At 29.0% G+C, this 27285-nt stretch overlaps 3 protein-coding genes across 14 annotated transcripts in view; 2 read left to right on the top strand and 1 right to left on the bottom strand.

The window, feature by feature from the left end:
- The window catches only part of LOC145968715 (uncharacterized), a 60270-nt gene that overhangs the window by 22714 nt on the left and 10271 nt on the right, over positions 1 to 27285 (top strand). The gene's annotated exons all lie outside the window — the stretch shown is intronic.
- On the top strand, positions 434 to 18173 carry LOC145968702 (uncharacterized). 9 transcript variants are annotated; one of them, XM_083094375.1, is made up of 16 exons: positions 475 to 719; positions 1377 to 1629; positions 2413 to 2627; positions 2723 to 2976; positions 3058 to 3714; positions 3811 to 3980; positions 4116 to 4264; positions 4322 to 4677; positions 12047 to 12230; positions 12302 to 12472; positions 14035 to 14109; positions 14554 to 14790; positions 14973 to 15193; positions 16355 to 16514; positions 16883 to 16995; positions 17192 to 18173. In XM_083094375.1, exons 9-16 carry the CDS (start codon positions 12047 to 12049, stop codon positions 17204 to 17206), a joined length of 1176 nt encoding a protein of 391 aa, XP_082950501.1. In that variant the 5' UTR covers positions 475 to 719; positions 1377 to 1629; positions 2413 to 2627; positions 2723 to 2976; positions 3058 to 3714; positions 3811 to 3980; positions 4116 to 4264; positions 4322 to 4677; the 3' UTR covers positions 17207 to 18173. The 9 variants fall into 9 exon arrangements, with proteins under 9 accessions (XP_082950498.1, XP_082950497.1, XP_082950496.1 ...); XM_083094376.1 differs by lacking the exon at positions 4322 to 4677; XM_083094378.1 differs by lacking the exons at positions 4322 to 4677; positions 12047 to 12230; positions 12302 to 12472 and having other exon boundaries at positions 468 to 719.
- LOC145968711 (uncharacterized) lies at positions 19560 to 26927 on the bottom strand. 4 transcript variants are annotated; one of them, XM_083094408.1, is made up of 10 exons: positions 26691 to 26927; positions 26354 to 26617; positions 25618 to 26272; positions 25352 to 25521; positions 25066 to 25216; positions 24343 to 24579; positions 23940 to 24160; positions 20476 to 20635; positions 19995 to 20107; positions 19560 to 19721 (listed from the first exon to the last, which is right to left on the bottom strand). In XM_083094408.1, exons 5-10 carry the CDS (start codon positions 25133 to 25135, stop codon positions 19704 to 19706), a joined length of 819 nt encoding a protein of 272 aa, XP_082950534.1. In that variant the 5' UTR covers positions 25136 to 25216; positions 25352 to 25521; positions 25618 to 26272; positions 26354 to 26617; positions 26691 to 26927; the 3' UTR covers positions 19560 to 19703. The 4 variants fall into 4 exon arrangements, with proteins under 4 accessions (XP_082950534.1, XP_082950532.1, XP_082950533.1 ...); XM_083094406.1 differs by having other exon boundaries at positions 26713 to 26927; XM_083094407.1 differs by having other exon boundaries at positions 25352 to 25502; positions 26713 to 26927.

Raw genomic sequence — 27285 nt, 5'->3', positions numbered from 1 at the left:
TTTCTTATTAATATTGTGTGTGTTGAGTGTATCTTTATTACTAATTTCTAACTTTTCTTATTAATACGTTTGCAATACATTTACTTTTATTATATATGTATTTTTTGTGTGCGTATAGTTTATACTTTAATAAAATAAGTATTAATTTTTTTTAATTTTTTTATATAGATTGCGACAATTCTCATGTCAATTTGGAATAATTATCCCACACAACATGCATGTCTTGAAGACGTCTTAAACATGTCTTTCTTATGACGCCTTTAAGACTTGTCCAATTGACGTCTTTCTGATGTTTTTAAGACATTCAATTTAAGACGTATTTTTTTAAACGTCTTAAAGATGCCTTTCTTATGACGCCTTTAAGACTTGACCAATTGACGTCTTTCTGATGTTTTTAAGACATTCAATTTAAGACGTATTTTTTTAAACGTCTTAAACATGCCTTTCTTATGACGCCTTTAAGACCTGACCAATAGACGTCTTTCTAACGTCTGTAAGACATTCAATTTAAGACGTATTTTTTTAAACGTCTTAAACATGCCTTTCTTATGACGTCTTTAAGACCTGACCAATAGACGTCTTTCTGATGTTTTTAAGAACATTTACTTTAAGACGCCATTTTTAAGATGGCCGCGGTGCCAGGCCAGCCAGGCATTAGACGGGATCGAGTTGGAAAATAAATTATTCCATTTACCAAAGTTGAGCAGTGCTTTGCACAGGTAAGAATTAATGATATTTAAAGCCGGGTCTGCAATGGCCATAGCATAAGGTTGTAAGATGTAAGCGAAATAACCAAATCCATTTCCTATGGATTTCGTGCGTTCTACGGTGGTCTCGCATACGCAGTCACGGAAGAATTCTGCGTTCTTAATTCTTATTGCGCGTCCGCCGTAGAACATACATAGAGCCCATTCTACAATGGCAGTAACAAGACTGTAGGAGTAGAGATTAAATCGTTTTTAGTGAAGTAAAGAAGAAGAAGTAATGAAATAGACAATTCTCATTTTGTACTACTATTACCTTAGAGTACTAATGAGAATTTCTATTTCGTTACTTCTTGTCTTTACTTCATTAGAAACAGTTTATTCTTTACTCCTACAGCCTTGTTATTGCCATTGTAGAATGGGCTTAGGGCGTGTTCCAAAATTCACTATCAGCGCTGAAAATCTTTAGTTCACGTTACGTATATTATATATTTTCAGCGCTGGCAGTGAATTTTGGAACATGGCCATAGTAGGAAATGGATTTGGTTCATTTCGCTTACAACTTTATGCTACGTTATATATATATATATGTATATGTATGTATGTGTAAAAAAATTAAACTCTATATTGTAAAAAAATATATTAATTATCTTTTGTATATTTTTTTTGCAGCATTATGACAACATATGAAGATTTTATTCAACAAAATTTTATTCAACAAGATTGTGACGGTGTGCGTTCCATAAATGGAATGCTTGGCCATCATCGCGTATTGATACTACTAGACTAGTTGTACTATTGAAAACTTTGTCTCAACCAATTAAGGAACAAGTAGATCTTCCGCCAATTCAATATGATCCAGTTTTATGTACAAGATCTACATGCAGAGCTATTTTAAATCCATTATATCAAGTAGACTATCGTGGTAAGTAATAAGATATTATAAATGAATAGAACAAAAATCATTTTTTATTTATCACAAGAAACATTTTGAAAAATATTAAAGTAGTTTATTTCTATTAGAAATTAAAGTATATTTTAATGTGTTTCTTTATTACGATGTATTTACATTCATATTCTTTATTATTCTTTATACTTCATTTAAATTCGTATTTTATTTAATGCATAATTCTCTTGTAATTTTCTGTCTATATCATATAAGATAATTTAAAAAATCAAATTATTTATTAGGAGCATATAGTATTCATAAAAATATTGTAAAGGTATTTTTATATTTCAATAAATTCTAAATTTGTGTTATCATTATATATTATTTTTTTTAAGTTACATTATAATACACATATTGTGAGTTATATTAATAATTATGAGAAAAAAACTTTGCAAAAAGAATTTATGAGGAAATTCTTCGAAATAAGAAACAAAAGGGAAATATATTTAAATGATCAAAATGTATGCATTTATTTGAATAATAGTGTTATATATGTGTTATATATGTTGAATAGTTATATTATGAAACAAATATTTTTGATTTTACTTTTTTTAAGATTTGATTCTTTTCGAACATTTTTTTTATTATCATTTATTGACATTACATAATTTATTATAGTTTTTATTATATATAAATTTATGATATATATATATATATATATATATATATATATATATATATATATATATGTTACTTATATATTACTTTAAATATTATTCTATCTCAGTCCAATTGTATGTATTTATATGTATTATTTAGCGTGCCCAATGTTTGCCATCAATATTTTTACTTTTTGCGGATACATATGTCTGGATGATGAAGAATTAGAGGCACTTAAAGATTCATTACAAATGTCATTGTCTCTGCTTTCACTCAATGCTCTTATTGGTCTTATCACATTTGGCAAAATGATTCAAGTTCATGAATTAGAAGCACAAAGGATCTTCAACCAAAACAAGTTCAAGATATGTTAGGTACGAATAGAATAAGTCTCAAGTTATATTTACTATATTAGTCATTGTTCTTCATGATTACTTTATTGCATTTTATTCACATTACATTTTGATAGGTATAGGTAGACTAATTCCTGGACAAAATCCAAATCAACCAAGAGGACCTGGTGCGTAACTATTGCCAGCTGCTAATCGCTTTTTGTAACCAGTACATAAGTGTGATATGAGACAGTTCGACAGATCTTTTAGGAGAACTGCAACGTGATCCATGGTCTGTTGGGCCAGAGAAACGTTCATTGCGATCTACAATTGTGGCATTAGCAGTCGCCACGGATCTCTTAGAAGCTAGTTATGCAAATACTGATGCTAGGTATTTATATGTTGTAATATGATGTATATATGTTATGTTTTTCATTGTAATCCTACATATAATGCTATCAATGTATTTAAGGATTATGCTATTTGTTGGCGGACCATGTTCTCAAGGACCTGGCCAAGTTGTAACTGATGATTTATGACAACCAATCAGATCACATCATGATATTCAAAAAGATAATGCTAAGCATAAAAAGGCAATTAAGCATTATGATACACTTGCATCACGTGCTGCAACTAATGGCCATAATAGATATTTATAATAGATATTTATTTTTGTGCTCTTGACACCAAACTGGTTTATTAGAAAGGCGACAATATTGCAACTCTACTGGTGGTCATATGATGATGGGGGATTCATTTAATTCTTCATTATTCAAACAAACTTTTCAACGAATATTTGCTACAGATGCCAAGGGTGATTTGAAAATAGCATTCAATGCAATCTTAGAAGTAAAAACATCTCAGAAAATTAAAGTTCCTGGAGCAATTGGATCTTTTGTATGTCAGTGGGAGAAAGGATCAAGTGTTGGAGTACTACAAGAAGTAGGCTTACTTGTCAGTGGAAATTTTGTTCATTGACACCATCTACAACAACAGCATTATTCTTTGAAGTTGCAAATTAACATACAGCCCCAATTCCGCAAAGTGGAAGAGGCTGTATTCAATTCATTATCCAATATTAACATAGTAATGGACAAAGGCGAATTAGAGTTACTACTATTGCAAGAAAGTAAATATATTTTTTATTATACATTATATGTATATCATAAATATTTATAATATCATAAATAATAATATAATATCATAAATATTTATGATGTTATAGGAATATCTTTAATAATCAGTTGGGCAGATGAATCATCATCTTTGCATCATGTAAGCATAGAATTTGAGGAAGCAACAGCTGTTTTTATATCACGTTTAACTGTATTTCGAGCAGAAAGTGATGATGGTCCAAATGTTTGAAGATGGGTTGATCATATTCTGATTAGACTTGTTAGTAGTTTCTATCATTAAAATTGTGCCCAATTACACTTAATATAAAGCTTAAACTTTATATATTTATACATATAGATTTACACATAAATATATATTGTATCTATTTTGAGGTGTAAAATCTTATTATTGCAGTATCAAAAATTCGGAGAATATGCAAAAGATGATCCAACTAGCTTTAGATTGGCAGAAAATTTTTCCTTGTATCCACAATTTATGTATCATTTACGCAGATCACGTATTCAAGTATTCAATAATTCCCCAAATAAAACTAGTTTTTATAGGTAAGTTGTTATTTGTATAAAACACATGATATATTTAAAACTTATTGATTCTTTTAGGTCTCATATTTCATATATCAATATATATTTTTTGACATTCTTTTTAACTGAAAGAAGAAAGGAGCATCTCAGATAAAGTTTTCATTTATCTTATGATAGCAGCATTTGTCATAAGTTGCTAGTGCATGTATTGCAAATATGCAATAATGCAGTTATTTGAAATTAAATTGAATGTTGCACACAAAATGGACACAGTATATATTGCGAATACACTAGCAACTTATGACAAATGACTGCTATCATAAGATAAATGAAAACTTTATCTGAGATGCTCCTTTGTTCCCATCTTTCATCGAGTGCGATTGTGATTGTGGTTGTGCAAGCTGAAGAAAATCTTTCGATTCGAAGAAATAAAGGTAACGTAAACTACGAATAGATAGATTTTAGTATTGATAAAGTTTCGAAACAATCGGTGTATGAAAATTGAAAATGGTGGTCGTTCTATATACAAGGTGTCCCATTTTAAATAACCTCAAATATTTCTCAAATAATACCCCACACAGCAATCTATATCTCAGACGTAAATCAGATATCATTTCGTCAATAAATTTTTGTTGTATTTGAGATATCTTGATATCTGATATATCTTGAATATCTTCAGAATATCTGATATCTTAATTATCAAAATATCTATAATTTCATAAGTTAAAAATCCAGAAAAAAAGCAAGGAAATAAACCTAACGGTATAATAATCATTATGCCTGTAAATATTATTATATAAGAAATGATCATGATTGATGTTTCTTGAGAAATCATTGTTTATTTCCTAATAATATATAGATATGACGCTCCGATTACAACTGCATTCAATTATTGTTATGTTTACTTTTTTAAGTGATTAGGGATTTATAATAAAAGGATTTATATATCAGAATACGTAATATTCCAATAGCGAGGATTGATTGATGGCAAATAATCAAATAATTCTTGATTTGCAATTAGAAGGGCATACGAAGCTTTATGTCTGATATATGCATTCGTATTTCAAATACAGGTTATGCTAATTAAAAATAAACATCAACAATTAAATTGGACTAAAAATCACGGTTTATTATTATTTAAGATGTATGGTGTTATGTAAAAAAAACTAAATTAAATACCGGTTAAAGTTGGTCCTATTATTTCATAATCGGTATTTTTTTTTAAAATATTTAGAGAACGTGAAATTTCAAAATTATGTCGAAAAACAGTTAAAATGCTATTAATGAATAAAAAAATTAAACATTATCAACGACGTTAATTTTTAAAATATTTATATTTAAAAATTTTACTAAAAATATAATACCCCCTAATTGTTTCCAACAACGAGCAGTAATAATTTTTTTGCAAAATTACACAAAGTATGCTAACGCTCGATTTGATAAAATTCAGATAAAATACTAGTGTTAATAGATAAATATAACTTAAGAGATAAATTATAATTTCTTTTTCTTTCCAAAAACATTTAGATTTTCCAGATGTTTTGACTAATTTATTAATAAAAGGAAAATCATGTTTTACGTTATACTAATTTAATAAAAAATTTAGGATTACGTCATTAAGATGAATTTGTAATTACTGCTTCTTTATGCCCAGAAATAACTACATGCAATCCAGTAATTAGTACAGGACTTAAATTAGCTCGTGCCGCATTTAATATTTTATTATTTAAAATATTAACTTTTTTATAAAAAAATTTTTTTACCAATACCGCAATCAAAAATTCCAGAAATATTATTACTCCAAGCCCAAAGATTTATATCAACAATATCTTCAACATGTTGAGTAGAGTTTAAATGTAAGGCCTCATCACGGGCTATAAATCGTATGATTTTTGCATTACCTTCCATGAGTTTTCGTTCAGCAAATGCAAAAGAGCAAGCGAAACTTACATAAAAACGAATATATTTTTATTTTAAAAAATTAAGTTGTGATAGCACTCATTTTTTATAAAAAAATGAGTGCTATCACAACTTAATTTTTTAGTGTTGGGCAATTATAGATAAACGAAGATCTCGTGCTAATATTTCTCAAATTATGCATATTTTTTGTTTTCTCAGGATAGTTATTGATGCTGGCAACATCAATAACATAAGCAATTTTAATTGACGTAATACTAACTTTGGTTTATGCTCAATGTGTACATATCTAAGATGATGAATTTATTTTAAATAAAGATTCAAGGAACGATGATTGTAATATTTGGTTAATTAATTCATTGTATTATTTTTTTGCCCATACGTGTAGTACATTGTGCCCAAGATAAGAATATAATTTCTTCTGGGCGCCAAAAAAAAGAAAGTTGTTTTTCGATTAGTTTTTCAAAAATGGAATGTTTTTGTTGGTCAAATCGAGCAATATTTAAATTTTAAAGCTGATAATTTTTATTTTGTAGGAATATAAAAATATTAAGAACCTCTTATGTATAAAAAAATTCGCAATCATCCAACTTTACTTAATATTTATTCCAATATCAAAATTTTGATGGATTAATTGTAACTGGAGCTCCTCTAGGATTAATATCTTATTTTAATTGGAGGAGTTATTTTCTAGTTATATTCGTAGCGGTATTTGTATTATTTAAAAATTATTATTAATATCAAACATACTATTCGTGATGTAATTTTGTTTCCTACACTTCGTCCAAAATAAAATTTGTCTTTAGATTATCAAATATTGTATATAATAATAATTATTAATATAAATAAAATAAAGATTATTATTAATTTATACAGTAAATATCTTTCCTAAATATTTTATTTAAAACTAGAAGGATTTTCTGATTTCCTAGAAATTTTATCTATTTCGTCTACTAAGGTAGAAAATCATCATTTACTAAATTCCCGGTAAAAAAATTTAGGATTACGTCATTAAGATGAATTTGTAATTAAATTAAAATCATGATCATAATAAATTAAATTTAAAATTTAAATAATAATAACAATTGATAGTTAATAGCCTAATTCTTATTGCCGTTTCTTTGCTAATAAAATAATGCAAAATTTTTGTATTATATTAATGGAGTAAATTAGAAATAATAATTCATGAATCATTTGTTTCATTAATATTAGTGTTTGTGGGTCTTCTGCTATTACTACAGGAATACTGGTTTCTTTTATTAATAGATAAAAAGGGATGTTGGCATCTAAAAAATAGAAATTTTGATTAACAATACTTATTTAATCAATTATTTCAGTTTATGCCTCCTAAATTATTGTAATTCCACTAAATTAATATCTCATGTCATAGCGTTATCACGAGGCGCTTATTATGAATTGATACGAATTAGCTAATTTCATTATTTTACGCATTGCGTAATTAAATTCTCTTTTTTGAAATAATTCTCCTTGTAACTAAATATTTACATATGTAATCATATACTGGTTACAACACATTAATTTTTTAAGAGTTTTCATGTTATTAATTGGATAAACTACGACTGTTTACGGATGACTTAAACAAAATTGGTCCAGAGTGAAAATTCATTGTTATCTTTAATGCAGTTGATTAGTTCTAATTTTCCTTTGGGAGGATTTGCATATTCACGAGTTGTTTACAGCTAAGAAGCGAAAAATGAAGCTGAAAAACATATTAAAAACTTACGTTATAATGATGACACCTTATTTTTATTAAAACCTATAAATCTTATTCTCAGTATTAAATCACATATGAGACGCGGTAAAACAACTACTAATGTGATGTTTGGAAATGCTGCTAGTGTGTTAGTAGGTGATTTTATATTTAAACGTAATACTTTGTTAGACGAATATTGGTGTGATATTTTAGATGAACAAGGAAGTTAATGCAATACGATAATCATTTGTTAGTGATTTTTTTATTTGGATTATTCAAAAAAATTACTTAATATTTTTGCTTTATTAGGATATTCAGGATACATACGATTAATCACACAAGACGAATACCCTGTTTTGCATGTTAACTGAGTGGTTTAGATCCGAGTACTAATTGTTTTTATTTAGAATATAACTACTCTGGGGTCTACCGGAGTAGTAGCAGCATAATCAAAATATATTGGTAACTTCATCTAACTAGTATTCCAATTTTTATCGCTGTAATTACATAAAATTTTTTGATTCATATAGTCGTTATTAGAATTTTAAAAGAACTAAGTTTTTAGTTGTTTATCATAATTTATTAATCACAATTAATTTTGAGTAATTCCATTAATTACAATATGAGACTTTAGTATATTGTACGTTCCATTATTTTATCTAAATTGATATGCAGTATCGTTCCATACTCGTATTAATTGTGATTAATAAATTATGATAAACAACTAAAAACTTAGTTCTTTTAAAATTCTAATAACGACTATATGAATCAAAAAATTTTATGTAATTACAGCGATAAAAATTGGAATACTAGTTAGATGAAGTTACCAATATATTTTGATTATGCTGCTACTACTCCGGTAGACCCCAGAGTAGTTATATTCTAAATAAAAACAATTAGTACTCGGATCTAAACCACTCAGTTAACATGCAAAACAGGGTATTCGTCTTGTGTGATTAATCGTATGTATCCTGAATATCCTAATAAAGCAAAAATATTAAGTAATTTTTTTGAATAATCCAAATAAAAAAATCACTAACAAATGATTATCGTATTGCATTAACTTCCTTGTTCATCTAAAATATCACACCAATATTCGTCTAACAAAGTATTACGTTTAAATATAAAATCACCTACTAACACACTAGCAGCATTTCCAAACATCACATTAGTAGTTGTTTTACCGCGTCTCATATGTGATTTAATACTGAGAATAAGATTTATAGGTTTTAATAAAAATAAGGTATTCGAACTAATTAGAATATTTTGATAATTAAGATATCAGAATATCTGATATCTTAATTATCAAAATATTCTAATAATATTTTTACGAAAATATAATCTTTTCTATCTGATTTGTTGCAAGATCAGATATCATATCTCAGTTGAAAAAATCATACATTTTTGCAATCTGGAAGATATCTTATAGATATCCCAGTCATATCTGAGTAGCATTATTTAAATCAGATATTCTGATATTTAGATATCTCTTAGATCTCTCTATGATATATTTTGCTGTGTGGGACGTTTTACAGAAAAATTCGTTTCAGACAAAAATTCGTTTCAGACAAAAGTTATATAGTTTCGAGGGGGCCATAAGATGTTACCATTGGTTTGACCTTGGACAGTCATTTGAAGGTCACGTGAAGGTCACTTCAATTTTTTTAAATTGCACCCCCTTTTTGGTTCCATTTAAGAAATTGAAGGTAATGCCGAAGTATAAGAAATTCAGAGATTTATCTCGAAGACAACAAAACAGACGATTGTTATCACAAGAACGAAAGAGAAATGTTACTGCCATTTCGATAACGAAAAATTGGCAAGACAATGTTATTGCTAAACACAATTCTGTTCATATAGAATGCTTCGAAAATGAGAATTTTGATACAAATAAATCTCCTTTGCAATCAGTAGATGTAGTACACGAGCAATTACATGATTCCGAGAACATTGAAAATATGCATGATTTTTTTTCAACATGTATTGCAACAGACAAAGAAAAAAACACTTTACAACAACGCTTACGTACTTGGGCTATAGAATATAATGTTCCACACACATCTGTAACAAGTTTATTGCGGATTCTTCGAGAAGAAGGTCTCCAAAATTTGCCTAGCGATGCGAGAACCTTTTTACACACACCCACAGAAACGATTATTCGTGAATGCGCGAGTGGTCATTATTTCCACTATGGTCTGGAAAGAGCATTACGGGAGCGCTTAGAACATTATGAAAGTACCAATGATTTGATAAAAATTAACGTTAACATTGATGGCTTACCTCTTGCTAAAAGCTCAGCAAGTCAATTATGGCCCATACTTGGGCAAATATATAATAACAATCAATCTACAGAACCCTTTTTAATTGGAGCATATCACGGTTATAAGAAGCCTACGAATGCGCACGAGTTGTTAGAAGAATTTTGTGAAGAATATCTACATCTGCACAATGAAGGATTTTCATTCAAAGAAAAAAAGTATCAAGTAATAATCAGAGCTATTATTTGCGATGCTCCTGCCAAATCCTTTGTAACGGGTGTTAAAGGACATAATGGTTATTTTGGTTGCACTAAATGTTTTTGTGAAGGAGAATATTATAACCATAAGATGGTTTTTCTGCAAGAAAATGCACGATTACGTACAAACAATAATTTCCGCAATAGAGAAAATGAAGAACATCACGTTACAGTATCACCATTCGAATACTTGCCTATAGACATAATTAACAGTTTCCCCTTGGATTATATGCATGTAATTTGCTTAGGAGTAATGAAGAAGATGCTGCTTCTATTGATGAAGGGGCCCCATAAATCGCGATTACGTGCGGCACAGATAGAAGCATTATCCAAAGACATTTTAAATTTGCGTAAATTCATACCAATTGAATTTGCTCGTCGCCCACGAGGACTTAACGAATTAGATAGGTGGAAGGCAACAGAATTTCGATTATTCCTTCTTTATTTGGGACCTATTGTTTTACAGAAATATTTGGACGCTGATTATTACAAACATTTCTGTGCTCTACATATTGCTATACGTATATTATGCCATCCTGAAGATTGTTTACGTAACAATGAATATGCTACTGATTTGTTGAAATATTTTGTCAGAACATTTAAAGTATTATACGGAAAAGACACTATTGTTTATAATATACATAATTTAATACATTTGTGTGAAGATGTAAAGAGATATGGATCTTTAAATACATTCTGCGCTTTTCCTTTCGAGAATTTTATGAAAGAACTCAAGAAAATGTTACGCAAATCAGAAAAACCATTGTCACAATTGAACAACAGAATTAATGAACGCGCAATAACTAAATGTGAAAGTAATTTTAATAATAGCAACGTAATAAATATACCGCTACTTCTACATCCAGATGGAAGAAATATGCCCTTAGGATGTGTAAATTCACACAAAAGTATGAAATTTGCAAAATATTTGCTGACGACGAATTCTGCAGATAATTGCTGTTATTTAAAGGATGGATCAGTGTTTTGCATCGAATATATCGGCTACAAAGATAACATACCTATTGTTGTTGGAAAAAAATTTTGTGATCTTCAGTCCATTGCAATGTATTCTTGTAATTCCCAAGACATGAATATTCATACAGCAACGCGGCAAACAAGTGTGGAAGTAGTATCAGCAACGCAAATTGATGCTAAAGCTGTAAAAATATTTTTCAATCACATGTATTATATAATGCCTCTTTTACATTTGTAAAAACAGTGAGTAGTGTTACCTTTATTTATATGCATATAGTACTACATTTATTTTTATGCAGATAAATGTTAAAAGTTATCAAAAATCTTCGATTTTAATCTTCCTTTTTCTAACGACTGTAACGTGAAAAATATTTTTTTTGGATATTTTCTCTTATATGACAAAAATAACGCCAATTTTATTGCCATCACTTTTTGATACACTTAGAGCTTCTGCCCACAGGACGCGGAAACGCTTGCCACGCGGCAAAAAGTGACGCAGTAATCAATCAACGTATTGTTGTCCTAGCGTTTATTAGCTACCGCGTAACTTTTTCCCGCGCGGCAAGCGCTTCCGCGTTCTGTGGGCAGGAGCTCTTATTTGTATATGTGTAATATATTTTTTAGCATTACTGAGGAAAATGATATTCAACATTTAATCAGTACTAAAATTTAACAATTTCAGATGTATTATGTAATATTTTTTGACGATTGGTGCTCCATAGTACCTGACGTTTGGGTAAATGTTAAGGCAAGAACCTTCAAATGGCCACCAAAAGAAATAAACGTCAGAAGAGCTGTTCAGAAAAATATTTTTCCCTGTGACGACTGGGATGTTCAACAGTATAGACGCATTGTAGGGCCATATGGTAATGAAACTGAAACTATGTAATTTTATTTTGGAAGAATTTTGTAATTACATCAAAATTATTTTGCATAGATTCTTATGAAACAGCCATACAAGCCGAGAAACGAGCAGAAACTGTATCCACATCCGATGAAGGACCAATGCAAGCACTAAGTCAAGGATATTCAATTATACAGGAACCACAAAAAAGAACAATTAAAAGACCACCGTTTCATGATGAACTTGAAAATTACAGCAAAACCGGTAATTAATTCTATTCATTTAATCGTTACCCAAGAAAAAAATGCGTATAATATGGTCAGATGTAAATATACATAATTAGATATGAAAAGATTTGACATATATATAATTTTATATAATCATACATAATAATATTCGAAAAATGATGTGATATGATCATATCTTTATTATCATATTCGACTAGATCTATTTATATATGAAAATAGATGATCAAATATTATTATATAAAGATGTGATCATGTCACGCCATTCTTCGGATATGATTATATAAAATTATATATGTTATCAAATCTTCATATCTAATAATTATGTATATTTACATCTGACTATATTATACCCATTTTTTTCTTGCAGTGGCGCACAAGTATCCGGAAATGTTACCAGTCTTAGTAACTTGAATGGTACGCATAATTATAGGATATACAGGGTGAGCCATTTTAATTAACGCACGCAATTATTTCGGAAACAAAGCATTTTAGAGAAAAATGTTTCAGACAAAAGTTTTATGGTTTCGAGGGGGCCATAAGATGGTATCATTGGTTTGACCCTGAAGAGTTATTTGAAGGTCACATGAAGGTCACCTTCAATTTCTTAAACGGAACCTACTATTTGTCATTGCATATTCTTGTAGCTTATCTCGAGAGCTTTCCAAAACACTATAATTATGTACTTTTTTGTTAAGTACTTTTTGAGTTATGAGGCTTGAAATAATTTCTTAATTTTACATAAACCGTAAAATATCTTGTAAAATATTCATTTTTCGATTATCTTACCTTAATACTTTTATGTACAAAATAATGAGAGGAATCAATTGGTGTAAAGAAAACACATAGTTGTTTTTAAGAAAAAATATGGAATTGTTAATTGCAAATTACATATTTTTTCTTCAAAACAACTATGTGTCTTTTTTTACACCAGTTGATTCCTCTCATTATTTTGTACGTAAAAGTATTAAGGTAAGATAATCGAAAAATGAATATTTTACAAGATATTTTACGGTTTATGTAAAATTAAGAAATTATTTCAAGCCTCATAACTCAAAAAGTACTTAACGAAAAGGTACTTAATTATAGTGTTTTGGAAAGCTATCGAGATAAGCTACGAGAATATGCAATGACAAATAGTAGGTTCCATTTAAGAAATTGAAGGTGACCTTCATGTGACCTTCAAATAACTCTTCAAGGTCAAACCGATGATACCATCTTATGGCCCCCTCGAAACCAAACAACTTTTGTCTGAAACATTTTTCTCTAAAATGCTTTGTTTCCGAAATAATTGCGTGCGTTAATTAAAATGGCTCACCCTGTATATGGATTATCTATGTGTGTGTGTGTGTGTGTGTGTGTGTGTGTGTGTATAAGTTGGGAAATGTGTGTGTGTATATATATATATATATATATATATATATATATATATATATATATATATATACACACACACACACACACACACATTTCCAAACTTACTGCAACGATAACAATGAACTTTATGTGATGACACTTGCTGCGAAGTATTACTTAAAGCTAAAATGAAATCCTATATAAATTATATTTTATATTTTGCAGAATATATGAGGAAGAAAAGTGTGCGTCTTACTTCTTGTGTGCAAGTACCCAGAAATAGCAGCCAATTTAATAAAGGTAAGCAAAATAATGGTATGTTTTTTTACTTTTCAGGAAAAAAAGAAGCTTATATAAAGAAGTGATTAAATACTTTGTGAAGTTCAATTAATGATTTGTTGTTAATAAATTGTATTTATTTATTTCTTATCTAATTAAACTATTCATGAAGTATATAGCCACTTGTTTATAAGCAAACTCTTATAGCAATATTTAAATTAGATTATGTTTATTAAAAAATTATCTTTTTAAAAAAGGGTGCTAAGTCCACATCAAAAACTGTTACATATACTTAAAAAATTTTCAAATTATTTTAATTTTGTGTAAAATATATTCTAGAAAAAATAATATAAAAAATTGCGTTAAATGAAAATTATATAAAATAGTTTACAATGAATGAAATTTAATAACACTGTGATGAACAGTATAACTAACAAAATGAACTCACAGACTTTATATTTACAGATGTTGACATTACTGATGAGGAATGGTTGAACGAAAGTTTAGTAGGTGATTACGTGTCTTGCGATAATGCTAATGTGCGTGATGATGGTAATGGGCTTAATAATGACAATGTGCCTGATGATAATAATGATGATGATGATGATATTGGTGACAATATGATTAGCCCTGATAATGTGCTTGACGGTGATGACATGACAACTTTCAATGCCAACGGCAATCATTTGGAAAAATGCTGTGGTATGTATTAAACTTTATTCTTTATTCTTCCTTCTTAATTATATCGTTATATTGTACTTATAATAGCAATATGTTATATGTACTTAATTTCGTATGTATGTACTTGTGTAAAATAACTAAACAGATAATTTTAATGATACTTATAAAGAGAAATAAATATTTTTCTTTTTTATCTTATACAGATGCGTGTCGTACCGAACAAAAAATTATTAAAAATCTCATACAAAAGAATACGAGACAGTTGGAGATAATAATAAATTTAATAAATAACGCAGGACCAGCTAATACAATATATAATAATGACGAAGTCCAATTATTGCCGGAATTTCCGCTATCAACAGTTGACGAATTTTTCAAATTTGACACGGATCTCCAAAAGGACAGAGAGATTCGGAAACAATTAGTGAGTACTTTTCTGTTTTTGCGTCCATTTCTTTTTTCTTCTTCTCTCCATTTTTAAATGTGAAATAAATGTATATTTCCATAATTCAATCAACAACAAAAATTCTTTTGTAGAGATAAAAGTAGAAGACAAAATCTAGATATTGAATATACTGGGTGTCACACTAATTAATTCCTCTCATTATTTTGTACATAAAAGTATTAAGATAAGATAATTGGTGTAAAAAAAACACATAGTTGTTTCGAAAAAAAAAATGTAATTTGCAATTAACAATTACAATTTTTTCTTAAAAATAACTATGTTTTCTTTACACCAATTGATCCCTCTCATTATTTTGTACATAAAAGTATTAAGGTGAAGTAATCGAAAAATGAATATTTTACAATTATCTCACCTTAATACTTTTATGTACAAAATAAGATATTTTACGGTTTATATAAAATTAAGAAACAATTTCAAGCCTCATAACTCTGCAAGTACTTAATGAAAACTAACTTAATTATAGTGTTTTGGAAAGCTCTCGAGATAAGCTACAAGAATAATAACGCAATGAAAAATAAATGGTTCCATTTAAGAAATTGAAGGTGACCTTCACATGATTTTGACAACGCTATTCAAGGTCGTGCTAATATTACTGTGCATTATTTGAAACCCTATAACTTTTATAGGAAACATTTTTGTCTGCCGTTCTCGGTTTTCGAGATATTCGGCTGATACGGGTGGTCTGACACACCCCGTATATATATATATATATATATATATATATATATATATATATATATATATATATATATATATTATTTATTTATTTATTTATTTATTTATTTATTCATATAATAAAAACAATTTTGAAAAATAAAATAATGAAAATAATAGGCTCAACATAATAATAAATTACTAAGGGGTAAAAAGGCAAATAAAAATCAAAAGACACGCGGTTATTAGTGCGCAAATTTAGATATATAGTATAAAATATTTACTTAAATTTACTTAAAGCGTAATATATAACATTCTTTTAAATTTTATTACAATTTTTGCTGCCTTTTGTCGCTTAGTAATTTTGAAAGAAGCTCTTAAAATATATTAAATTCATGTTTCCTTTTTCTTCAAGCGGCTTAAATTGAAAATATTATTAAACATTTTTGTAACATTCTGTTATAGAAAAGGAAAATTGCAAAAATTGGAGGAAACACTTTCGTTCACAAGACAAGGAATATTATAAAATACACATTATCGGATGAATTGTGCCGCAAATTATCATGGACAGGCCAAAAAGGATCAACGGCAATTAAGGACACAAGTTTTGTCACAGTTATTATGGGTAATTATTATTTCTTTAAGATATATTTTTATTTCTCCTTTTTATGTAATATTGTTTAAAAATAGTTGCACCTTTAATGTATTCGAACATCAGTATTCGAGATAGTATCTAACATATGCTTAGATGTAACGTGCACTTTTAACTTTAAATTTTTCTTCAGAATTATTAATAAGATCTTACTTCAAATTTCGTTCAAATATTCTTCTACACTTTATACTCTTTCCAATTTTTTACGGATCAAAATTTTTATATTCTTTCCAAAAGTTGCAAACGTTTATAGCTATACTTTACTTCATGACTACCCTATTCTAACTATTGGAATTAAAGCACAAAATATTTTAATAATTATGTAACAAATCGTTTTTCAGCATACGTTTCGGACGACGAAAAAAGTAATATGCACGATATTAAAAAGACCATCCAAGAATGGTTACGACATGCGGGAGATCGCCTCAACTATTTAAGGAACAAGGAGAAAAAGGTTGGTAAATTATTGAAAATTCCATACGATATTATTTAAAAAACAATAGGGCTGTATAATGTTGCTGCATAACATTTTTAGTGTTGAAAATGAGAAAACATTGAAATTAATATATGTTTTTTAATATATGTAAATGTATATCTTAAATCATATTTCACTTATCTATTTCAATTATCTTTTGTATATTTTTTTACAGCACTATGACATATGAAGATTTTATTCAACCAAATGAAGATTGTGACGATGTGCGCAATGGAATGCTTGGTCATCATCGCGTATTGATGCTACTAGACTAGTTGTACCATTGAAAACTTTGTATCAACCAATTAAGGAACGAGTAGATCTTCCGCCAATTCAATATGATCCAGTTTTATGTACAAGATTTAAGCCTACGGCACACGGTACAATTTTTCGTACTGGATTTGATAAGATTTAGTAAAATATTAGAAATGCTGCATTCTGATTGGTGCATTTTTAGTATTTTACTAAATCTTATCAAATCCAGTACGAAAAATCGTACCGTGTGCCGTCGGCTTAACATGCAGAGCTATTTTAAATCCATTATATCAAGTAGACTATCGTGCAAAATTATGGATCTGCAATTTTTGCTCTCAGAGAAATCCTGTAAGAAAAAATTCTATCCATTTTCTTTTAAGCTAAATCATTTTAGCTAGACTAGAGTTTAACTTAATTAGATTTAAGCTAGCAATTATTCAATTTTGGAAGTAAATTCAGCAGAATAGTAAGCTATAGGTCCTTGATAAAAATGACTAAAATAATATGATTTAGATTGTACAGATCATAAGATTTCAATCTTGTATTATAGTATGTATGTATATACACAGCATATATATGCTATACACATAAATGAATAGAGTAAAAATCATTTTTTATTTATCACAAACATTTTGAAAAATATTAAAGTAGTTTATTTCTATTAGAAATTAAAGTATATTTTTATGTATTTCTTTATTATGATATATTTACATTCATATTCTATTCTTTATTACTTCATTTAAATTCGTATTTTATTTAATACATAATTCTCTTGTAATATTCTCCTCTCTATATCATATAAGATATAATTTAAAAAGTAATCGTAAATTATTTATTAGGAGCATATAGTGTTCATAAAAATATGTATAAATATTCAAAATATAATAAAGAAATGAACTTAAGATGAGTTTTATTATTTATTATAGAATAAATCAATAAATCAATGCAGCTATTTTACCGACCGAATTACGCACGTCTAAAAGTCGTCTTAATTGAAATGTCTGAGACGTCTTTATAACATCCTGAGTGAGACATTTAATTATGTCTTGATTGGGACGTCTTGAGTGAGACGTCTTAAAACAATGCCCGACAGATATCTTAAATCGGGACATAAGACGTCTTAAAGACGTCATAAAGATGTAATTCTGATAACTTCTTAAGACGTCTTTAGAAATTTCATGACGTCTTTAAGACTTCTTTAAGACGACATAATGTTGTGTGGGTAGTAAGTATACAAAGCGGTAATTACAATTAATTTTATCTCATATTTTTTATAAAAAATATTTTATATATAGATTCTTACATATGTATTTCTACTATGTATTATAATATTATTAATTATTATATGAAAAGTCTCTTTTGCTCTTCTGATGTTCTTTCTTGCTCGTACCGAGGTGGATCGAGTAGCTGAGGTATGGATAGGTAAAGAATTTGGAAGAAAAAATAGAGATATTAGGAATATATATATACATATTTATAAAAAAAATATTTTTAAATATTTGTTCATAAATATGTAATGTAATGTAATTTTTAGAAGATCTATAGATTAAATAAGCATGTTATTTTTAGGAAAAGTACAACTTTTAATTTTATTAATAAAATTTGTAATAAATATTTTATATATGTAATATTTTTACTGTTCCACAAATTTTAAATCCTTATTCATATATCTTATATTAACATTATTACACATTATATTAACATTATTACATAAAATATATTAATAAATATGATTTCATTTTATTTTATAAAAATATTGCATTAATTTTTATTATCGTGCAATTAAATTATTATTTATATATGTATATTTTGTATAATATAATATTTTATTATTTTAATACATAATTAATAATACATAATTAATACAATTAATTTTTTTATAATAATATGTATAATTAATAATTTATATTTTTTTGCCTATTGTAACATTACATTTATAACGTTACATTTATATTATATATAGCATTATTAATGACCCACACAACATTATGTCGTCTTAAATATGTCTTAAAGACGTCATGAAATTTCTAAAGACGTCTTAAGAAGTTATCAGAATTACATCTTTATGACGTCTTTAAGACGTCTTATGTCCCGATTTAAGATATCTGTCGGGCATTGTTTTAAGACGTCTCACTCAAGACGTCCCAATCAAGATATAATTAAATGTCTCACTAAGGATGTCATAAAGACGTCTCAGACATTTCAATTAAGACGACTTTTAGACGTGCGTAATTCGGTCGGTAAAATAGCTGCATATTGATTTATTCTATAATAAATAACAAAACTCATCATTTTAAGTTCATTTCTTTATTATATTTTGGTTGATACAAAGTTTTCAATGGTACAACTAGTCTAGTAGCATCAATACGCGATGATGACCAAGCATTCCATTGCGCACATCGTCACAATCTTCAGTTTGTTGAATAAAATCTTCATATGTTGTCATAGTGCTGTAAAAAAATATACAAAAGATAATTAATATATTTTTTTTTTTACAATATAGAATTTAATTTTTTACACACACACACACACACACACACACACACACAAAATTAAATATATAAGTGAAATATGATATAAGATGATATACATTTACATATATTAAAAAACATATTAATTTCAATGTTTTCTCATTTTCAACACTAAAAATATTATGCAGCAACATTATACAGCCCTATTGTTTTTTAAATAATATCGTATGGAATTTTCAATAATTTACCAACCTTTTTCTCCTTATTTCTTAAATAGTCGAGGCGATCTCCCGCATGTCGTAACCATTCTTGGATGGTCTTTTTAATATCGTGCATATTACTTTTTTCGTCGTCCGAAACGTATGCTGAAAAACGATTTGTTATATAATTATTAAAATATTTTGTGCTTTAATTCCAATAGTTAGAATAGGGTAGTCATGAAGTAAAGTATAGCTATAAACGTTTGTAACTTTTGGAAAGAATATAAAAATTTTGATCCGTAAAAAATTGGAAAGAGTATAAAGTGTAGAAGAATATTTGAACGAAATTTGAAGTAAGATCTTATTAATAATTCTGAAGAAAAATTTAAAGTTAAAAGTGCACGTTACATCTAAGCATATGTTAGATACTATCTCGAATACTGATGTTCGAATACATTAAAGGTGCAACTATTTTTAAGCAATATTACATAAAAAGGAGAAATATAAATATATCTTAAAGAAATAATAATTACCCATAATAACTGTGACAAAACTTGTGTCCTTAATTGCCGTTGATCCTTTTTGGCCTGTCCATGATAATTTGCGGCACAATTCATCCGATAATGTGTATTTTATAATATTCCTTGTCTTGTGAACGAAAGTGTTTCCTCCAATTTTTGCAATTTTCCTTTTCTATAACAGAATGTTACAAAAATGTTTAATAATATTTTCAATTTAAGCCGCTTGAATTGAAAAAAAAGGAAACATGAATTTAATATATTTTAAGAGCTTCTTTCAAAATTACTAAGCGACAAAAGGCAGCAAAAATTGTAATAAAATTTAAAAGAATGTTATATATTACGCTTTAAGTAAATTTAAGTAAATATTTTATACTATATATCTAAATTTGCGCACTAATAACCGCGTGTCTTTTGATTTTTATTTGCCTTTTTACCCCTTAGTAATTTATTATTATGTTGAGCCTATTATTTTCATTATTTTATTTTTCAAAATTGTTTTTATTATATGAATAAATAAATAAATAAATAAATAAATATATATATATATATACAGGGTGATTCAAAATAACCCCTGTGTCCCTGAAATGACATATTCTTGAATCAATTCTAAGACGATTTTTCCTTCGGCAAAATTTCGTCCGAAGCTTAGTTTTTGAATTATTAAAGGAAGTAGTTAACGTATGACGGGTCGAATACAAGAGGCAGGCAAGGGTGGCGCGATTCACCGTCAGACGCGGGTGCTTACGCGGGGCGCCTGCTGCGATCAGCTGGTCGCTATACACATACAGACACACATGCGAACACATACAGTCTCTCTCTGTCTGTTTGTCTGTCTGTCTGTCTGTCTGTCTGTCTGTCTCTCTCTCTCTCTCTCTCTCTCTCTCTCTCTCTCTCTCTCTCTCTCTCTCTCTCTCTCTCTCACTCACTCACTCATTCGCTCACTCACCTGTAAATTTTTTTTTTTTTTTTTTTTTTACGAGAGAGGGGAAAATGCATTTTATGCATACCCACCGGTCGATCCAGTGAGTTATGTGGGACTCGAGTACCAAGTCGAATTACCAACTCGGTACTCCCTACCCACTAAAAACCCCTCTCTTTTCACGAATTTTCATTCACACACTGTCCCTCTGACTTCCCGAGATCTGTTTTCACATAACGTCAAAAAATAGTTATTATTACCTTGTTCGATGACTTTTGATGTATTGCTGTAATTGCTTGAAGGAGAAATGAATTTTCCGATAGATCGTACGTTCTCAAATTTAACGTAGATATCACGTTGCAAAAGGCAAGAAATCCACACTAAATTATTAACTGAAAGTTTTTCTTCTTTCATGAACTGTATTCTTTTATTAAACTTTAACGTAATCACATTTATTTACTCACTCGATGAGACGAGAAATTTACTAATGACTCTATCACTAATCACTATTAATCACTGTCGAATAATAATTGTTGGCGATTAAAAATCACTCGATGAAAGAAACACGCGCGGACACGTTACTACACGATGCGACAATGCGACGATAATTACGACTCGGCGACTGCAAGCAGTTTATTGTCATGGTAGGTTGCGGTAGGTTAAGGTACTACTGGCGCTATCGAACGCGATCATGTGTTCGATTGAAGAATGCGGTAAACATAATAAACATTTAACATAATAATAATATTATTATGTTAAATGTTTATTATGTTTACCGCATTCTTCAATCGAACACATGATCGCGTTCGATAGCGCCAGTAGTACCTTAACCTACCGCAACCTACCATGACAATAAACTGCTTGCAGTCGCCGAGTCGTAATTATCGTCGCATTGTCGCGTCGTGTAGTAACGTGTCCGCGCGTGTTTCTTTCATCGAGTGATTTTTAATCGCCAACAATTATTATTCGACAGTGATTAATAGTGATTAGTGATAGAGTCATTAGTAAATTTCTCGTCTCATCGAGTGAGTAAATAAATGTGATTACGTTAAAGTTTAATAAAAGAATACAGTTCATGAAAGAAGAAAAACTTTCAGTTAATAATTTAGTGTGGATTTCTTGCCTTTTGCAACGTGATATCTACGTTAAATTTGAGAACGTACGATCTATCGGAATTTTTCCTTCAAGCAATTACAGCAATACATCAAAAGTCATCGAACAAGGTAATAATAACTATTTTTTGACGTTATGTGAAAACAGATCTCGGAAAGTCAGAGGGACAGTGTGTTAAAGGAAATTCGTGAAAAGAGAGGGGTTTTTAGTGGGTAGGGAGTACCGAGTTGGTAATTCGACTTGGTACTCGAGTCCCACATAACTCACTGGATCGACCGGTGGGTATGCATAAAATGCATTTTCCCCTCTCTCGTAAAAAAAAAAAAAAAAAAATTTACAGGTGAGTGAGCGAATGAGAGAGAAAGAGAGAGAGACAGACAGACAGACAGACAGACAGACAGAGAGAGAATGTATGTGTTCGCATGTGTGTCTGTATGTGTATAGCGATCAGCTGATCGCAGCAGGCGCCCCGCGTAAGCTCCCGCGTCTGACGGTGAATCGCGCCACCCTTGCCTGCCTCTTGTATTCGACCCGTCATACGTTAACTACTTCCTTTAATAATTCAAAAACTAAGCTTCGGACGAAATTTTGCCGAAGGAAAAATCGTCTTAGAATTGATTCAAGAATATGTCATTTCAGGGACACAGGGGTTATTTTGAATCACCCTGTATATACATATATATATATATATATATATATATATATACAGGGTGTGTCAGACCACCCGTATCAGCCGAATATCTCGAAAACCGAGAACGGCAGACAAAAATGTTTCCTATAAAAGTTATAGGGTTTCAAATAATGCACAGTAATATTAGTACGACCTTGAATAGCGTTGTCAAGATCATGTGAAGGTCACCTTCAATTTCTTAAATGGAACCATTTATTTTTCATTGCGTTATTATTCTTGTAGCTTATCTCAAGAGTTTTCCAAAACACTATAATTAAGTTAGTTTTCATTAAGTACTTGTAGAGTTATGAGGCTTGAAATCGTTTCTTAATTTTATATAAACCGTAAAATATCTTATTTTGTACATAAAAGTATTAAGGTGAGGTAATCGTAAAATATTCATTTTTCGATTACCTCACCTTAATAATTTTATGTACAAAATAATGAGAGGAATCAATTGGTGTAAAGAAAACATAGTTATTTTTAAGAAAAAATTGTAATTGTTAATTGCAAATTACATATTTTTTTTTCGAAACAACTATGTGTTTTTTTTACACCAATTATCTTATCTTAATACTTTTATGTACAAAATAATGAGAGGAATTAATTAGTGTGACACCCAGTATATTCAATATCTAGATTTTGTCTTCTACTTTTATCTCTACAAAAGAATTTTTGTTGTTGATTGAATTATAGAAATATACATTTATTTCACATTTAAAAATAGAGAGAAGAAGAAAAAAGAAATGGACGCAAAAACAGAAAAGTACTCACTAATTGTTTCCGAATCTCTCTGTCCTTTTGGAGATCCGTGTCAAATTTGAAAAATTCGTCAACTGTTGATAGCGGAAATTCCGGCAATAATTGGACTTCGTCATTATTATATATTGTATTAGCTGGTCCTGCGTTATTTATTAAATTTATTATTATCTCCAACTGTCTCGTATTCTTTTGTATGAGATTTTTAATAATTTTTTGTTCGGTACGACACGCATCTGTATAAGATAAAAAAGAAAAATATTTATTTCTCTTTATAAGTATCATTAAAATTATCTGTTTAGTTATTTTACACAAGTACATACATACGAAATTAAGTACATATAACATATTGCTATTATAAGTACAATATAACGATATAATTAAGAAGGAAGAATAAAGAATAAAGTTTAATACATACCACAGCATTTTTCCAAATGATTGCCATTGGCATTGAAAGTTGTCATGTCATCACCGTCAAGCACATTATCGGGGCTAATCATATTGTCACCAATATCATCATCATCATCATTATTATCATCAGGCACATTGTCATTATTAAGCCCATTACCATCATCACGCACATTAGCATTATCGCAAGACACGTAATCACCTACTAAACTTTCGTTCAACCATTCCTCATCAGTAATGTCAACATCTGTAAATATAAAGTCTGTGAGTTCATTTTGTTAGTTATACTGTTCATCACAGTGTTATTAAATTTCATTCATTGTAAACTATTTTATATAATTTTCACTTAACGCACAACCACAATCACAATCGCACTCGATGAAAGATGGGAAGAAAGGAGCATCTCAGATAAAGTTTTCATTTATCTTATGATAGCAGTCATTTGTCATAAGTTGCTAGCGTATTCGCAATATATACTGTGTCCATTTTGTGTGCAACATTCAATTTAATTTCAAATAACTGCATTATGGACACAGTATATATTGCGAATACACTAGCAACTTATGACAAATGACTGCTATCATAAGATAAATGAAAACTTTATCTGAGATGCTCCTTTCTTCTTTCAGTTAAAAAGAATGTCAAAAAATATATATTGATATATGAAATATGAGACCTAAAAGTATCAATAAGTTTTAAATATATCATGTGTTTTATACAAATAACAACTTACCTATAAAAACTAGTTTTATTTGGGGAATTATTGAATACTTGAAGAATTGTGATCTGCGTAAATGATACATAAATTGTGGATACAAGGAAAAATTTTCTGCCAATCTAAAGCTAGTTGGATCATCTTTTGCATATTCTCCGAATTTTTGATACTGCAATAATAAGATTTTACACCTCAAAATAGATACAATATATATTTATGTGTAAATCTATATGTATAAATATATAAAGTTTAAGCTTTATATTAAGTGTAATTGGGCACAATTTTAATGATAGAAACTACTAACAAGTCTAATCAGAATATGATCAACCCATCTTCAAACATTTGGACCATCATCACTTTCTGCTCGAAATACAGTTAAACGTGACATAAAAACAGCTGTTGCTTCCTCAAATTCTATGCTTACATGATGCAAAGATGATGATTCATCTGCCCAACTGATAATTAAAGATATCCCTATAACATCATAAATATTTATGATATTATATTATTATTTATAATATTATAAATATTTATGATATACATATAATGTATAATAAAAAATATATTTACTTTCTTGCAATAGTAGTAACTCTAATTCGCCTTTGTCCATTACTATGTTAATATTGGATAATGAATTGAATACAGTCTCTTCCACTTTGCGGAATTGGGGCTGTATGTTAATTTGCAACTTCAAAGAATAATGCTGTTGTTGTAGATGGTGTCAATGAACAAAATTTCCACTGACAAGTAAGCCTACTTCTTGTAGTACTCCAACACTTGATCCTTTCTCCCACTGACATACACAAGATCCAATTGCTCCAGAAACTTTAATTTTCTGAGATGTTTTTACTTCTAAGATTGCATTGAATGCTATTTTCAAATCACCCTTGGCATCTGTAGCAAATATTCGTTGAAAAGTTTGTTTGAATAATGAAGAATTAAATGAATCCCCCATCATCATATGACCACCAGTAGAGTTGCAATATTGTCGCCTTTCTAATAAACCAGTTTGGTCAAGAGCACAAAAATAAATATCTATTATAAATATCTATTATGGCCATTAGTTGCAGCACGTGATGCAAGTGTATCATAATGCTTAATTGCCTTTTTATGCTTAGCATTATCTTTTTGAATATCATGATGTGATCTGATTGGTTGTCATAAATCATCAGTTACAACTTAGCCAGGTCCTTGAGAACATGGTCCGCCAACAAATAGCATAATCCTTAAGTACATTGATAGCATTATATGTAGGATTATAATGAAAAACATAACATATATACATCATATTACAACATATAAATACCTAGCATCAGTATTTGCATAACTAGCTTCTAAGAGACCCGTGGCGACTGCTAATGCCACACTTGTAGATCGCAATGAACGTTTCTCTGGTCCAACAGACCAGATATCACGTTGGATCACGTTGCAGTTCTCCTAAAAGATCTGTCGAACTGTTTCATATCACACTTATGTACTGGTTACAAAAAGCGATTAGCAGCTGGCAATAGTTACGCACCAGGTCCTCTTGGTTGATTTGGATTTTGTCCAGGAATTAGTCTACCTATACCTATCAAAATGTAATGTGAATAAAATGCAATAAAGTAATCATGAAGAACAATGACTAATATAGTAAATATAACTTGGGACTTATTCTATTCGTACCTAACATATCTTGAACTTGTTTTGGTTGAAGATCCTTTGTGCTTCTAATTCATGAACTTGAATCATTTTGCCAAATGTGATAAGACCAATAAGAGCATTGAGTGAAAGCATAGAGAATGACATTTGTAATGAATCTTTAAGTGCCTCTAATTCTTCATCATCCAGACATATGTATCCGCAAAAAGTAAAAATATTGATGGCAAACATTGGGCACGCTAAATAATACATATAAATACATACAATTGGACTGAGATACAATAATATTTAAAGTAATATATAAGTAACATATATATATATATATATATATATATCATAAATTTATATATAATAAAAACTATAATAAATCATGTAATGTCAATAAATGATAATAAAAAAAATGTTCGAAAAGAATCAAATCTTAAAAAAAGTAAAATCAAAAATATTTGTTTCATAATATAACTATTCAACATATATAACACATATATAACACTATTATTCAAATAAATGCATACATTTTGATCATTTAAATATATTTCCCTTTTGTTTCTTATTTCGAAGAATTTCCTCATAAATTATTTTTGCAAAGTTTTTTTC

Source organism: Camponotus vicinus, unplaced genomic scaffold, assembly GCF_025532165.1.
Source record: "Camponotus vicinus isolate PSW18456_S1 unplaced genomic scaffold, iyCamVici1.0 SCAF_3, whole genome shotgun sequence".
Lineage (NCBI taxonomy): Eukaryota > Metazoa > Arthropoda > Insecta > Hymenoptera > Formicidae > Camponotus > Camponotus vicinus.
Note: the sequence above shows the minus strand (reverse complement) of the source record. Positions and strands in the feature narration are given on the sequence as shown.

Excerpts from the sequence above, each read along its gene's own strand:
- LOC145968702 (XM_083094372.1), top strand. The coding sequence starts at position 4,197 with ATGTATCATTTACGCAGATCACGTATTCAAGTATTCAATAATTCCCCA. Across the intron at positions 4,265-9,441 it reads AATAAAACTAGTTTTTATAG|ACAAAAGTTATATAGTTTCG; the intron begins GTAAGTTGTTAT and ends AATTCGTTTCAG.
- LOC145968711 (XM_083094408.1), bottom strand. The coding sequence starts at position 25,135 with ATGTATCATTTACGCAGATCACAATTCTTCAAGTATTCAATAATTCCC. Across the intron at positions 24,580-25,065 it reads AATAAAACTAGTTTTTATAG|ATGTTGACATTACTGATGAG; the intron begins GTAAGTTGTTAT and ends TTATATTTACAG. Across the intron at positions 20,636-23,939 it reads GAGAGATTCGGAAACAATTA|AAAAGGAAAATTGCAAAAAT; the intron begins GTGAGTACTTTT and ends ATTCTGTTATAG.